The following is a 14,963-nucleotide window of genomic DNA, read 5'->3' as shown; positions in this document are numbered from 1 at the left end:
ATGCAGATTATTGTAAGCATTTTAATTATTTTTACAAAATTATTGTGACCATATTTTTAAAGGAATATGATGTTATAACATTTCACTATAATGTGTTTTCTTAACTACTATGCTAGATATTTATGTAGTTTACAGTTACTACTGTTTCATTCTGTACTCCTACGAGAATGAGAATGTATCACTTAAAACAAAAATCTTACAACATATTTTGGATTTCTCTTGAACTTTAGAGGATGTTTACCTTGGTTTACAAATGAGGTTTGAGGAAAAAATTTAGGTAGGTATTATAAAAGTAAATTGAAGGTTTAATTGAATTTATTAAGATAAGTTTCTTTTATAAGTCAGAAGGAGAAAAACAAATACCGTATGCTAACGCATATATATGAAATCTATAAAAATGGTACCAATGGACCTAGTGGCAGGGCAGGAATAAAGACGCAGATATAGAGAACAGACTTGAGGACACAGCAGGGGAGGGGAAGCTGGGACGAAGTGAGAGAGTAGCACTGACATATATACACTACCAAATGTAAAATAGATAGCTAGTGGGAAGCTGCTGCATAGCACAGGGAGATCAGCTCAATGCTTTGTGACGACCTAGAGGGGTGGGATAGGGAGGGTGGGAGGGAGGAGATATGGGGATATATGTATACCTATAGCCGATTCACTTTGTTATACAGCAGAAACTAGCACAACACTGTAAAGCAATTATACTCCAATAAAGATGCAAAAACAAAAAAGATGTGATTCTTTTAGAAGATGGCTTTTTTTTGAGTGAGGAATGGATGTTACCCGAAGTTGGGCGTGTGTTGGGGGGGTGAGGGGTATGTCAGAATTGCTTGGAAAATGGTTTCAAACCTCATACACTTTGTGAAGGAAGTTCTCTAGCCTAGTGGTTCTCAGAGTGAACTAGCAGCGTGAGCCTCACCTGGTCTGCTGTGTGCTAAGTCCTATTTGGAGTAGCTCTAGATTTCTTTTATACAGCTACCCGCCTCCTCCTTGAGAATCACCATATTTGCTTGCTGAGCTGTAGGATTTTTGTGCAGGAAGGAACTTTGGAAATCAATTTGTTCAAACTTTTATACAGGTATACTTAATGTATACGTGTCTGGGTGTGTTCTGTGTGTGACTGAAGCTCTCTATGAAACATATGCGTAGTTTTTCTTCGGTGTCAACGTGATGAAAATTTCACAATTTTTACACTCATGAGAACAAACTGAACCATATTATTTAGTAATATATGTAGCAAATTGACTTTCTTAAATATTCTTGGTAAGAGTGGAGTGTTGAAGACATAGCTACACTCATTTTGGAGGTGATAACCTCAAATGATGAGCTAATAATTTGGAAAATCCTTGTAGGAACGTTGCATATCCTATTAATCATCCTTTTGCAAATTTCTGCTATGCTAAGTACCCTTGAATAGTACTGTAACAGAAAATTTTTAAAAGACACCTGATTTAATGTCATAATCTAAAAAATATTTATTTATTAAAAAAATCTTTAGCAACTTGATCCAATTTAAAAATCTATATGAAATACCCCCTTTAGATTTGGCTACAGAAGGTGTTAATTTTTATTTTAAATTTTTGTCTCAGTTGTTTTTGAATTGTTTTAATATTGGACATTTATGTACTTATAAAAGTTTTCAAAGAAGTTTTCTCAATAGAAAAGAAGTAAAACATCTGAAAATTTGATCATGTTCCTGATTTTTGGAATCATTTTCTTAGTTCTTTATAATAGGTACATAAATATATGTTTCGGTACTTGAATAATTAAATATGCACAATAGAAAAAATATTTAATTCCTTTACTTAAAAACTGTATTTTCTTCCCCAACATGAGGGAATGGAGAAAATGAGAAAATATTGGGGAATTCTGCAACTCTTTCTGAGCTGCAGGGATTCCCCCTTTCCCTCTGCTTAAGCCAGGACCAGAGGGCTTCTCCTGATCTCTCTGCATCTGGCACTTGGTACTGTGTGTCAGGCTGCCTTGAAATAGTATCATGCTAGAGATACCAGAGAAAAATTAGGAAACTGATTCTGGTTTCATAGTGTTTCCCATTCTGGACTTCTTCTCCCATGCTCTTGCTACTGTTTAATTTTCAGGACCTTCAAATGCCCAATCATTTTTTCTACATTAATTGCATTCAGTTGTGTAGATTTACTGACTCTGACTCAGAACTGGAACATGTGACCTCTTATGAATTTTTTTCCTCCTGGTTCATGGATAATTTCTCTCCCAATTGTACATATATTTCAAAAATCTTACAAAAGGGAAGTTGAAAGGGAGTTCAGTAGAAAAGCCTATTTTCATTTTAGAGGGTAGAGTACAGTAATAGTAGTGGGGAGAGCTGGAGAGGGCAGCAAGGTGCAGAAAGTAATTTTCAGTGGCATTTAGAATACTAACCTGGCCTCTGATGATGGTGTTTTGAACTACTGTTTCCCCAGTTTATAGAACTGTGACCTTGAACAGATTATTTAAACTCTATGGGCTTCTGTTTCCTTACCTGTGTAATGAAAATTGTAATATCCACCTCAATCAACATATACAAAGTTCCTGGAACCTCACAGATAATTAATAATCGATATCTAAAACTGAAATCCAATGACACTGAGTGTTTTATGTATATTATATCAGTTCATTTGAAGAATTAATTCATTAATTAATCAGTAGGTAACTCCTCAGCTCTTTATAGCTAACTGCTCCTTTAAAAAATACTTTAAATCTTTTCTAAAAAAATATTTAAAATTTTCACTTAAAAAAATCCCATTTTCGGGACTTCCCTGGTGGCGCAGTGGTTAAGAATCCGCCTGCCAGTGCAGGGGACACAGGTTCGAGCCCTGGTCTGGGAAGATCCCACATTGCCGCAGAGCAACTAAGCCCGTGTGCCACAACTACTGAGCCTGTGCTCTAGAGCCTGCAAGCCACAGCTACTGAGCCTGCGTGCCACTACTACTGAAGCCTGTGCGCCACAACTACTGAAGCCCGTGAGCCTAGAGCCCGTGCTCCGCAACAAGAGAAGCCACCACAATGTGAAGCCCGTGCACCACAACGAAGAGCAGCCCCTGCTCGCCGCAACTAGAGAAAGCCTGTGTGCAGCAACAAAGACCCAACACAGCCAAAAACAAATTAAAAAATAAATTTATTAAAAAAAAAATCTTCTATTTGGCCTCATCCAAGGTAGTTTTAAATTGAAGTGTAACAACAGTTATCTGCTTGAGAAGTTAGAAATATGACCGGTTTACCTATGCTTTCCAACCCTGTGGTTTAGTATTATGTATTATATAATTATATGTATAAATAAAAGTATATAATATGTAAACAGTATTATATGTCATGTATGTGTGTGTGATATTTACATATTTAGTAAATATAAATAATTTTTAACATAGTAATCTCTACATATGAGGTTGTAGAGATAGTATGTGGTCAAGAGAATTACATCTGCAATTTATATTATGAGCACAATAATGTAATACTATAGACAATGCAAAAGGGACAAAAATATACAAATTCAGGGCAACTATCTCCATGTGAATCAACTAACAGTCAGAAAGCTTTTAAATAAAGGAAATTTACACAGAGAAACTGATGTGTAAAGTGCATAAATCCTGTAGTCCATCATGATCCAGAATCTGTAGGGAATTGTATTCAGAGAAAACAAAAATATACCCAGAGATGTGGAAGAATAATTCAAGCTTTTAGTGTAGATTTTCTTAAAGGGTGTAGCATAGGATTTTACACAGCAAAAAGCTTCATTTAAAAAATATTTTTCGGATACCTACCATGTGCAGGCACTCTTCTATGTACTAGGAGTACAGGAGTAAAAAAATAAAAATCTTTCTTTCGGAAACTTACCTTCTAGTTGGGGGTTCCATAAAACTTAATCCTTGTTAAGGCTCTTACTTCAAGACCGTTAACTTTTTATTGTACCTGCTGCTAATTCTCTCTCTCTTCCTACTCTTGAAGTTTCTTTATGAAGAGGCTCATTCTCCGCTGCCCTCCTTCCTCTTCTCCACTCTCTCTCCACCGTATGGCACCCCCTCCAAGCCAGAAAGGGGTTTTCTTTTTGCCCCAGTGGCTTTGTTGGGCCATAATAGGATGGCAGAGACCCCAGCCCTCCCTTTCATAAACATGGTCTCCTTTTGGGCCAGTTTCTCAGGGACAAGGGTTGGGGAAACCCATGAAAAACATCTTCTTCCTGAGCTCTGTTTGTATCATAAGAAATCTTGCTGCAGAATTTTTTGTGAAATGAATTTTTCACCTACCTCATTACACTTGCTGAAATACATAAACTGATTCAGTTTAAAATTTACAGCTAACGTTTTTATTATCCATGGTAACGCCACATATGAATTAGTCTATAATCCACAAAACTTTTGTTGAGCCACAGTAGAGAGATTAATATAAATGTATCACCATTACTGTAAAACCATTTCAAAAACCAGACCCACCCAATTATAAAATGAATTTCATATTCAAAGAGTAGCATATTTGAACTAGTTGTTTTTGCTTTTTGATTTTACCAAGTCTATCACCAGAATTGCTGTGCCTTACAAAGACAAAAAGTAGCTCATTAAATTGTACATACAGTTGACCCTTGAACAACACAGGTTTGAACAACGGATCCACTTATAATCAGATTTTTTTTACTAAATAGGAACTATAGTACCACATGATCTGAAGTTAGTTGAATCCGCGGATGTGAACCAGGGATGAGAGGACCAACTGAAAAGTTATAGGTGGATCTTAGACTGCTGAGGGTCAGCACCCTTAACCCCCATTGTTCAGGGTCAACTATTTTTCTATTTTCAACTCTACCCTACCTCAAAGGCAAATATTGAAGAGTTCTGGTTTGGCCAAAAGGTAGGCAGCTGCACTGGGTAAAAGGAAGGCAGGGAAACTGGGTCACCAGTCAGTGCTGCCAGAACTTCTTGCTAACTGTACAGCCTTGGAGAAGAGCCTTTTAATAACTTCTCTCTGCCTCAGTTTCCACCTCTATTATAGTATCTCTTCTATAAAGCTTTCTATGAAGTTAATATTTGTAAACTGCCTATGAAGATGTTTTAAAGTATTTTTGTTGAATACAAGTTAAAGATAGAAAGGGATCATCAATAATGGGAGATCTGATTTGATATATTGGCCACAAAAATAATAATCAGTTTTTGGACATCCAGTCTTTTTCATCCATCAATATAAAGCTAAGAAATGTAAAAAGAAAAGTGAGCAAAAGAACACGTAATACCTCTAGTGAATTTACTGCAAAAATCTAGTTAAACCCTAAACGCATAAGATTTGGGTGGGATCAGAGGCCATATTTCTGGATACCCCTGTCAAATCTGATTTGAACTAGTTTGTTCTTCAGCAGTGATTTCAAGGAGCCTACCCCTAAACGTGTGTTAATTTAGAATTTCTTTCTTTCAAAAAATTAGTTACCTAGCTATTGTAATATTCAATCCAGAATCCACAGGCAAGCTAAATTAGAAACACAATGTATCTGTTGCTTTTAAACCTCCAATTTGGGGGGCTGTTTCCCTAGGCAGTCATTAAATTTCCATTTGTCTTTATCTTGCTTCATTCGAAGAAATGAATAGAAGTTTTATATGTTTGAATTAGCAATAGGTATTTAAAGGGTCACTTATAAAAGGAAGAATCAACAATCCTTTTGAATATAAGTAAAAGTTCCTGAGTACCTACTATTCTGTAATACTTTTGCATTAGTGATTCTTTAAAATCTATTAAGCCATCGTATCAGTTAAACTTTCTCTTTCAAAAAACACATTATTATTCTTAAAAAAAAAAAAAAACCACATTATTATTCTTAATATTTAAGGAATTAAGAATTATATTTAATGGCATGGTAATACAAAAGGAAATTTTCCTTAGCATATGGGAAAAGTTTAAAGGAAGATAATATTTAATATTGAGATGGTCACTCAGATATGATTTAGGTTTAAACTGAAGAAGTCTTGCTATAAAGAAAATGGCAAAATGTTCCCTAAATTATAAGAAACATCCACCTATAGAACATGAATCCTTCTTAAATTGTTTTATCATAAGAGAATGGCAGAGGTGTGTGCAAATATTTATGTAAATGGAAATTATATAGCATTGTTCATAATACCAAAAAGGTGTAAACAGTAAAAATGGAATAGTTTGAATAAGTTAGGGTATAGTCATTGGTACCTTACATTTAAACAAATATATTTATTAGTTTCACAGTATATTTGAAATAAGTGGCAAAGAGATGATATCTTTAAATTTTCTGCTCATTTTAAAGTCTATTACTAAATAAATCAATTCATCTTAAAAATATAAGTAGACACTTAAGCTATGCTTTACTCATTTGTCTTTCATTTAGCTACAAATACAGAAAGCCCTCCAGCAGTGTCTCCATTTTCTTTTTCCTAGTTTTTCCAATTTGAAACTCCTTACAGACAATGCTCATAAAATCATATCTGCTAGAATTGTTACCGACCCAAGTCCTTGGACTCTTTAATCAGTAGAAATTGATAAGAGGCCAGACAAGAAATTCAGGCAAGGCTTTACTGGGGCTCGTGCTGCAGCAGGAGGGAGTGAGAACAAGAAGCAGGTGGCCTTGCTCACTCCCTGAGGCAGGGGGTGAGCTGGTTCCTTAAATGGGGTGAGGGTAGGGACAGATCAGTTGGGCAGGAGGCATAGCTTAGGTGGTCTTCCCACCCCCTTGGTGGTGCTGTGTGCAGGGACCGTGCACAGACAGCACTCTGCTTTTACTCTCGGCACCTCAGAAATGGCAGTTGCTTTGTGGCCTTTTTGTATCTTATTGCTCATAATTGCCCCACTGTGCATGCGTGTAGTTATTTTCAGTCCCTTATAGTTTCTTTGTATTATGTTGCTCGAGGAGACGAGGGTCCCAGGTCCCAGCCCATCTCTTGGTGTCAGCTTGGAACCCAGCATAAAGTCCTACACGTAGATGCTCAGTAATACATGTTAAATGACTGGCAGCATTTTTTCTAATACTACATTTGAATACCCAAATAGGGGACTGTGGTAGATGCACTGGGGCTTTGCAAGAACTAGCTGTGTTTCCCGCCCCTGCTAAGGAGCTGAAGGAATTATATGGACAGGGACCTCTTGCTTTCTTTTCTCTCCTCACAGCTGAAGGCACTGGAAACAGGCAGAGCCCAAGGTTTGAGATTTCATATGCAGGTTTCCAAGCCTTGTGCCTAAAGAACGGCTAGATTCTCATGTGCCCAGAGTCTCTCTTGCCAAGAGACCAGGACAGATTCTAGTAAATACTCAACTGCAAAGAGCTGATCATCATTTTCAGTTTTGTGATCCATGGTATGGTTCAAGGACTTGCGGTTTTATTGAACTTTGCTAGTGTGTCACTATTTACAAAGGTGAAATTGAAGCATGAGCATATAACACAGCTGCAATGTTTGTTGCAGCAAGTGGTATCCGGGTAAATGCTCTCTTGCTGTGGGATGCCATTTAAGATACCAGGGCTGCCTTGCACAGCCGCAAACCACAGCTTCCCCAACCTCATGCTATCTCACCCATGTCTCCTTTCCCTCTTAATTACACTTCAGTTGGCTTAGATTCCCCTGTATGTAGCCTAAGCCTTGAAAATGTGAAGTCCTCTGCAATTGAGTTCTCTAGACCATGTGACGCTAACCTATTATGGAGACACAGCTCAGTTTTCTATCTGATTTCCTTTTGATAGAAAGCCAAAGTTAGTCTTTCTTCAACGTATGGCACTTTCTGGCCTTGCTGAGTGAATGAGAAATCTGAAACAATCCACTGAATGTTACAGGAAGATTAGGTTAGAACATTCACGACTGTACCAACTGGACATTATCCTGCCTTATATAACATTTGTTGATAAAACTATATTGTAAAATTTTTAAGAATGGGGAGAGAATTTAGAGTGGTGAAAAAAAAAGAAACTAGTGGCTCAAAGGAGGGAGGACTAAACAAATTCCATGAGCACCTGCAGCTTGTTAGGCAATGCGTAGGTGTATTTTACTTTAAATTCATTGATATTAGTTACTTTAAAAAATTCTTAAAGATATAAAATTTTTTCAAAATTGGTTTATTTTTTCAAGGTGTTTTTCAATCGCTTGAATCACATTTGAATGCTAATTTCTGCCTGGCATGGTTGAGAACTGTTATTTTTCTTTACACTATATCAGTCCAAACATGCCTGATCAAAAGGATCACCTGGGACTGTGTTAAAAGTACAGATTTCCAGGCCTGGACCCCAGAGGTATTATTTCACTTTTGGGGTCCAGAATTATGTATTTGTTTTCCTTCACGTTTTTTTTTTTTTTAATAAAAATATTCAAATCTCTGTCTTCACTTAGCTTCAGCAATTGTTAACATTTGCCACTTTTGCACTATGCTATACCATTTGCCACTCTAGATAGTTGGATGGACATATGGATGGATGGATGAGTAGATGGATGGATAGATGGATAATTTGGCCCATTTTTACTAAGGAACTCAATAATCTGTTCTAATTACTTTCCATCACAGTTATTTGACAGTTTGCAATCCCCAGGCTTGATGTAGAAAGGAACAACAGATGTTTAGTTAGAAAGTTACACTAAACATATAACTGTCAGATGGTTCTTTTTTATTGTGAAACAATGTCATACATATAAATATGCAGATGTAAACATATATGTGCTCTTTAAAAACTAGTAACAACCCATCGCCCCTGTTTCACAACCCTATTAGAACTAGAACATTAGCAGGAACTTCAAGCCCCTTGAGGGCCAGAGCTAAACATTTTACCCACATCACTTCTTTTCCACAGGTAACCGTTTTCCTAAATTTTGTGTTATTAATTCCCTAATTTTATTCTTTAAAGTTTTCCCCATACATGTATCAGAAAAAAAAGTGTTTTGTCTCATTTCCTGCTTTTGAACATTCTTAAATGGACTCACATGTGTTCTCCTATGACTGCTTTTTTTTTGTACAGTGTTGTGATTTCGAGATTCATCTCTGTTGATGGGTATGGCTGTACTTTGTTTTCACTACAGTATACTATTATATCATATAAATATACCAGAATATATTTATCCAGTGTACCATTGATGGGCACTGGAAATGTTTTTAGTTTCTTTTAGTATGAACAGTGTGTCAAGAACATTCTCGTATATAACCTGTGTGTACACATGCAGTCACTTGAGGGTACATTCCTAGGAATGTCCAGAATTTAAGGTTCTAGAAAGGTAGGGGCATTTTCCTAAACACCAGATATTACCATCATTAAAGGAATAGGACCAGTTCCTGGAACTCTTGGTTGGCCTGCAGTTGGGTCTGGATTTGTGGTGTGCTCCAGGGAACTGTTTTTACTTTTAAGACACGTAGGACGTTGTACAACTAACTCCAGCTCCAGAGAGGGAGAGGAAATGGTCCAAGACTGACGCAGGCTTGGCAGGAGGCTAGAATCTACATACTGGCTTATGCCATGGTGACATTCGCTGGGTCAACTCAGTCTGTATTGACTACTCACTCATATAGTGTTCTAGTGCTTCTTTGGCATACCTACCCTGTATCGGTGATTTCTACCCTACTGGAGCAACACAAATGACCACATTCTGTACTCTGATAAGCAGGACGACTCATTGGAAAGAACATGGACTGGGAATTTAGAAGTACTTGAGTTTAGTAGCGTTGGCCATTTACGTATTAGATGTTTTCGTTTGCTTTTTTCACTATTACATTGTTTTGTTTATTTACTTTTTTTTCAGTTTATTTATTTATTTATTTATTTATTTTTGGCTGCGTTGGGTCTTTGTTGCTGTGCACGGGCTTTCTCTAGTTGCAGCGAGTGGGGGCTACTCTTTGTTGCGGTGCGCAGGCTTCTCATTGCGGTGGCTTCTCTTGTTGTGGAGCATGGGCTCTAGGAGCACAGGCTCAGTAGTTGTGGCACACGGGCCCAGTTGCCCCGCGGCATGTGGGATCTTCCCGGACCAGGGATCGAACCCGCGTCCCCCACCCTGGCAGGCGGATTCTTAACCACTGCACCACCAGGGAAGTCCCTGTTGATTTATTTATTTTTTTGGTTTGTTTTTAATTTGTATTTTATATTGGAGTATAGGTGATTAACAATGTTGTGTTAGTTTCAGGTGTACAGCAGAGTGATTCAGTTATACATATACATGTGTCTATTCTTTTTCAAATTCTTTTCTCATTTAGGTTATTACAGAGTATTCAGCAGAGGTCCCTGTGCTATACAGTAGGTCCTTGTTGGTTGTCTATTTTAAATATAGCACTGTGTGTACATGTCAGTCCCAAACTTGCAATCTATCCCTTCCCCCACCCTTCCCCCCCTGGTAGCCATAAGTTTGTTCTCTATGTCTGTGAGTCTGTTTCTGTTTTGTAAATAAGTTCATTTGTGTCATTTTTTTTCAGATTCCACATATAAGCGATATCATATGATATTTGTCTTTCTCTGTCTGACCTACTTCACTTAGTATGATAATCTCCAGGTCCATCCATGTTGCTGCAAATGACATTATTTCATTTTTTTTTAATAGTTGAATAATATTCCATTGTACATATGTACCACATCTTTATCCATTCATCTGTCGATGGACATTTAGACTGCTTCCATGTCTTGGCTATTGTAAACAGTGCTGCAGTGAACATTGGGGTGCATGTATCCTTTCAAATCATGTTTTTCTCCAGATATGTGCCCAGGAGTGGGATTGCTGGATCATATGGTAGTCATATGGTAGCTCTGTTTTTAGTTTTTTAAGGAACCTCCATACTGTTCTCCATAGTGGCTACACCAATTTACATTCCTACCAACAGTGTAGGAGGGTTCCCTTTTCTCCACACCCTTTTCAGCATTTATTGTTTGTAGACTTTTTGATGATGGCCATTCTGACTGGTGTGAGGTGATATCTCATTGTAGTTTTGATTTGCATTTCTCTAATAATTAGTGATGTTAAGCATCTTTTCATGTGCCACTTGGCCATCTGTATGTCTTCTTTGGATAAATGTCTATTTAGATCTTTTGCCCATTTTTTGACTGGGTTGTTTGTTTTTTTGATATTGAGCTGCATGAGCTGTTTGTAAATTTTGGAGGTTAATCCCTCATTGGTCGTATCATTTGCAAATATTTTCTCCCATTCTGTGGATCGTCTTTTCATTTTGTTATGGTTTCTTTGCTGTGCAAATTGGAGATAATATATGAAAAGTGCTCTGCCTTTGCCTGACATTTGATAAGCATTCAGTATATTATAGCTTTTGCTGATGTTTTCTCCTTGTTATTTGTCATCGCCCAGGACTCAGAAACCTGAAATACTGAAATTCCTTTCTCTAATAATCTTTTCCCCTTGATTGAATTAATGAAATCAATGAACTCTCTCCCGAACCTCCACCTCTTGTTTCAAATATCATCCCAACTTCTAGATTACTTCTCTAAGTTATTCTCATAATGTCCACATATACATGTTTTTTATTTAAATGTTTCACATGTCTTCTCTTGGACTCTTATTAAACATAACATGTCCCGATTTAAACTTTTGATTCCTGCTCTCCCCAGTCCCCAACATTTTCCCACCATCTTCCTCTCTAGTTCAGCTAATGGCATCACCATCAGCTCAGGTACCCTGGCTTAAAAAGTAAGACTCATCCTCGAGTCCTCTCTTTACTTAGTCCATCAGCAACTCCTGTGGGTTCTGCTTCCAAATCTTGTTAAGCATCTGACGGCATCTGACCCTCTCTCGTGTCACCTCCCCAGTCTAAGCCAGCATCAGTTTCCACTGGGATTACTGCTGCCATCCCTCCCCCACTGCTTCTACTCCCGCCCCCTCAAGACAAAGTTTAAATCAGATGTGATCACTCCACTGATTAAAGCCCCCCGAAGACTCTCCAGATGCAATTACAACAGATTCCAAACATTTTGCCATGAGTTTCAGGTATGATCAGACCTCTGTCTCCATCTCTGACCTCGGTTCTCTTCTCTCCTTGTGTCCCAGTCACACCTGACCTCTTTCTCTCCCTTGCGCATTGCCCAAACTCATTGCCATCTCGCGCTCTTTGCACTTACTTTCTTGTCTTTTGGGAACTCTCTTCCTACATTTTTAGTATAATGCTGTCTGTCATAGTTCAGATAGCTGAAAGGTCACCTCCTGAGAGAGGCTTTCCCTGACCCTCCTTGAGCTCCTCATCCATGTTTTTCTTAATCTTTAACCTTGTTTTCTTCATAACTGTACTATCTAAATTTAATCTTAAATATTTGTTGATATGTTTCACTCCACTAGAATATAATCTCCAGCAGAGTGTCCATCTCGTTTACTGCTGTGTTTTCAACACCTGTAATAGTCCCTGGTACATAATAGATGCTCAGGAAATATTTGTTGAATTAATGAAGGAATGAAAGAAAGGTAACTGGGGATTAAAAGAATCACAGGACTTGTTGCATGTATCACTAAATAATAATAGTAACTATATGAATATATTTTTAAAGGTATAAAATGTGTTTTTTTTCAGGATTAATTAGAATTCTTCAAATGTCAGGTAAGTTTTTGTGAATAAATTTTAATATGCTTTATTTTCAAATGTGAACTGTGTGATTCCTTTCCTTAAAAAATTGGAATTTATTTCATTTTGAAGTCACTTGTTTAATATTTGAAGAATATATATATATATATATATACACTCATTTGTTCATTTATATATATGAACATTCCTCTTTATCTTTGACAGAAAAGGATTAAAAGGGTTTTATACTGGCATATAGGTACTGCAAAAATCTCTAAACTATGTGGGGGAAAGTTAGGTAAAGGAAAAATCAGGTAGGAGAGTAAATCTGCAAAGAGAAGTAATAGTAATAAAAAGCCTGTGGTGGCAGCTTGCCTTTACAGAAGAAGGCTCAAAAGTAGCCCTGCTTTTTCAAGCAATGTAGGAGATTATACAAGGAGAGAAACACCACATCTGTGGGATTTGTGTTTCTTATGAGATAAAAGTCAACCAGTTAAGAGATTCATGACTACCTTCTAGTGAGTAATTTCTCTAATTTCAACAAGAGGGCAAGCTATAACATAATGAAAAGTGACTTCAGTACCTCCCTTGCAGCAATTACAATGACCTAGGTTGCTTTTAGGCAGAATATGGTAAAATTGTGACTCACTGGAGGTGAAGACTGAACCACCTCCAGCTGAGTTGTGTGTAGCATTACTGCTGTTTAAAGTATTAATTAAGTATTCATTGTGTTATGTTTTAAATTTATTAAGTATTCATCATGTTATGTCTTAAATTTATTAAGTATTTATCGTGTTGTGCTTTGAATTTATTTAAACACAGCCATTTTCCAAAAAGGATTCGGGAATAAATCAGATTCACTCTATAAATGACTGTACTCTCCCTATTATATAATAGGAGAAAGAAGTTTTGCTACGTGCAAGGAGTTTACGTAGGTAGGAATGAGCATCAGGTCAGCTGAACACTAGCACGAAATCTTGTTGCTTTGATCATAACAATATAATTGCTTAGTTTTATTTTTAAGTCCATATTCAGGCTAAAAATTCATCAAATATATTAATAGGTTGATGTCTAATATACATAATGAATTGTTTTTTTATAAAAAATGAGTGTATATCATGTTGGTTATATTCATTGATGCATACCAAAATTTAAAAAATGAATGTCTTCTGTAATCATATTATCATTCCCATTGTAAATCAGGTCCCCTTTCTCTCCCCCAAAATATAGTCCCCACAGGCCCTGAACAACCTGCAGATGAAATGGAGAATCAAATAACATCACCTGATCCAAGGCCTGGTGCCCCTCCTGAGTACAATTCCCATTTTGTACCAGGTAGGTTAAATATTCAGAAAGAATCTTTCCCCACTCCGGAAAACCATACTCATAGCTAAGATTGCTTTTAAAATTAATTAATTAATGGAATGATTCAGTAAATAAATACTGGATGCCTACAGCGTGCCAAGTAGTTTACTAGATGTTAATTAGAATTATATTCCTGTCTTAGGAAGGAAGTTGTGCAAACATTGATGGCATTCTCTTTGCTTGAATGTGAAGAGAACGTTGTCCTGTGAAGAGCACAGAGGGCAGCAACTGCCTCTACTGGGGATTTGAGGGAAGCACAAAATGAGGAAATCAAGTTTTACTGGCACATGAGGAATTTCTCAATCGAAGGAAAGGGGGAAAGGGCCATACCTTGCAGAAAGAACAATATGTCCAAAAGCTCAGGGTCATGAAGGTCTGGTTGGGACAAATGGCAGGAGAAGTGCAGAAAAATGGAAATGAATGGCTTTGAGTTCTGATTCAGGAGCTTGTAGTTTGGCAAATATTTTTATAAGTCTGAATACACAACTCATACTGTACTCAGGGACTCAGGGAAATAGATACTCCTAAGTATTTGGGCAATATGTAAATTCTTTAAAATTAAAAATACTCTTACTTGTTCACTTGGGCATGGCTAACAAAACTAAACAAACACAGTATTTTTCTCGAATGAACATGCTTATGATAGATTTTCTTCTTTTTCCAGAGAACAGCAAAACATCCACAGCTAAGCCAAGCTGTTGAAACTTAACCTTAATCCTGACTTGAAGTGGAAGCTTTTAAAAAATCTCTTGCTTTTCTACCAAATTCTAGCTACTGTTGTCTTTGCTGCTACTTTTTCTGCCTAGATCTCATATTCAAAGCTGCCTATGGGTTAAATTATATGCAGATTGCAGGTTATTATTTTTAGAGACACACAGACACACAGCATGGAGGGTGGGTGGGGACCTCTAGGTGCTGAATTTTGATCCTTTGCAAGATGACAGCAGCGGGGTCTTCTGGATTCTGCAGCTCTTAATTCAGGTCACTACCGACCGTGTTGTGATGTTCCAGACTAAAAGGCAAACTGGAGATCTTTCTTTATACTGTTATTCTCATAAAGGGATAAAAGTGACATACTATATGTTTATATAGCAAGGTCTGTTTTTAATACC

At 37.1% G+C, this 14,963-nt stretch overlaps 1 protein-coding gene across 2 annotated transcripts in view; it reads left to right on the top strand.

The window, feature by feature from the left end:
* PLSCR4 (phospholipid scramblase 4) overlaps positions 1-14,963 on the top strand; it is a 37,553-nt gene that overhangs the window by 6,003 nt on the left and 16,587 nt on the right. For both annotated transcript variants that reach the window (XM_036851540.1, XM_036851539.1), the window contains exons 2-3: positions 12,496-12,522; positions 13,717-13,821. In XM_036851540.1, coding sequence (XP_036707435.1) covers positions 12,516-12,522; positions 13,717-13,821 — 112 coding nt within the window. In that variant the 5' untranslated portion in view covers positions 12,496-12,515. The remainder of the gene's footprint in view (positions 1-12,495; positions 12,523-13,716; positions 13,822-14,963) is intronic.

The sequence above is a fragment of the Balaenoptera musculus genome, chromosome 4 (assembly GCF_009873245.2).
Source record: "Balaenoptera musculus isolate JJ_BM4_2016_0621 chromosome 4, mBalMus1.pri.v3, whole genome shotgun sequence".
NCBI lineage: Eukaryota > Metazoa > Chordata > Mammalia > Artiodactyla > Balaenopteridae > Balaenoptera > Balaenoptera musculus.
This window is presented reverse-complemented; position numbering and strand designations above follow the sequence as displayed.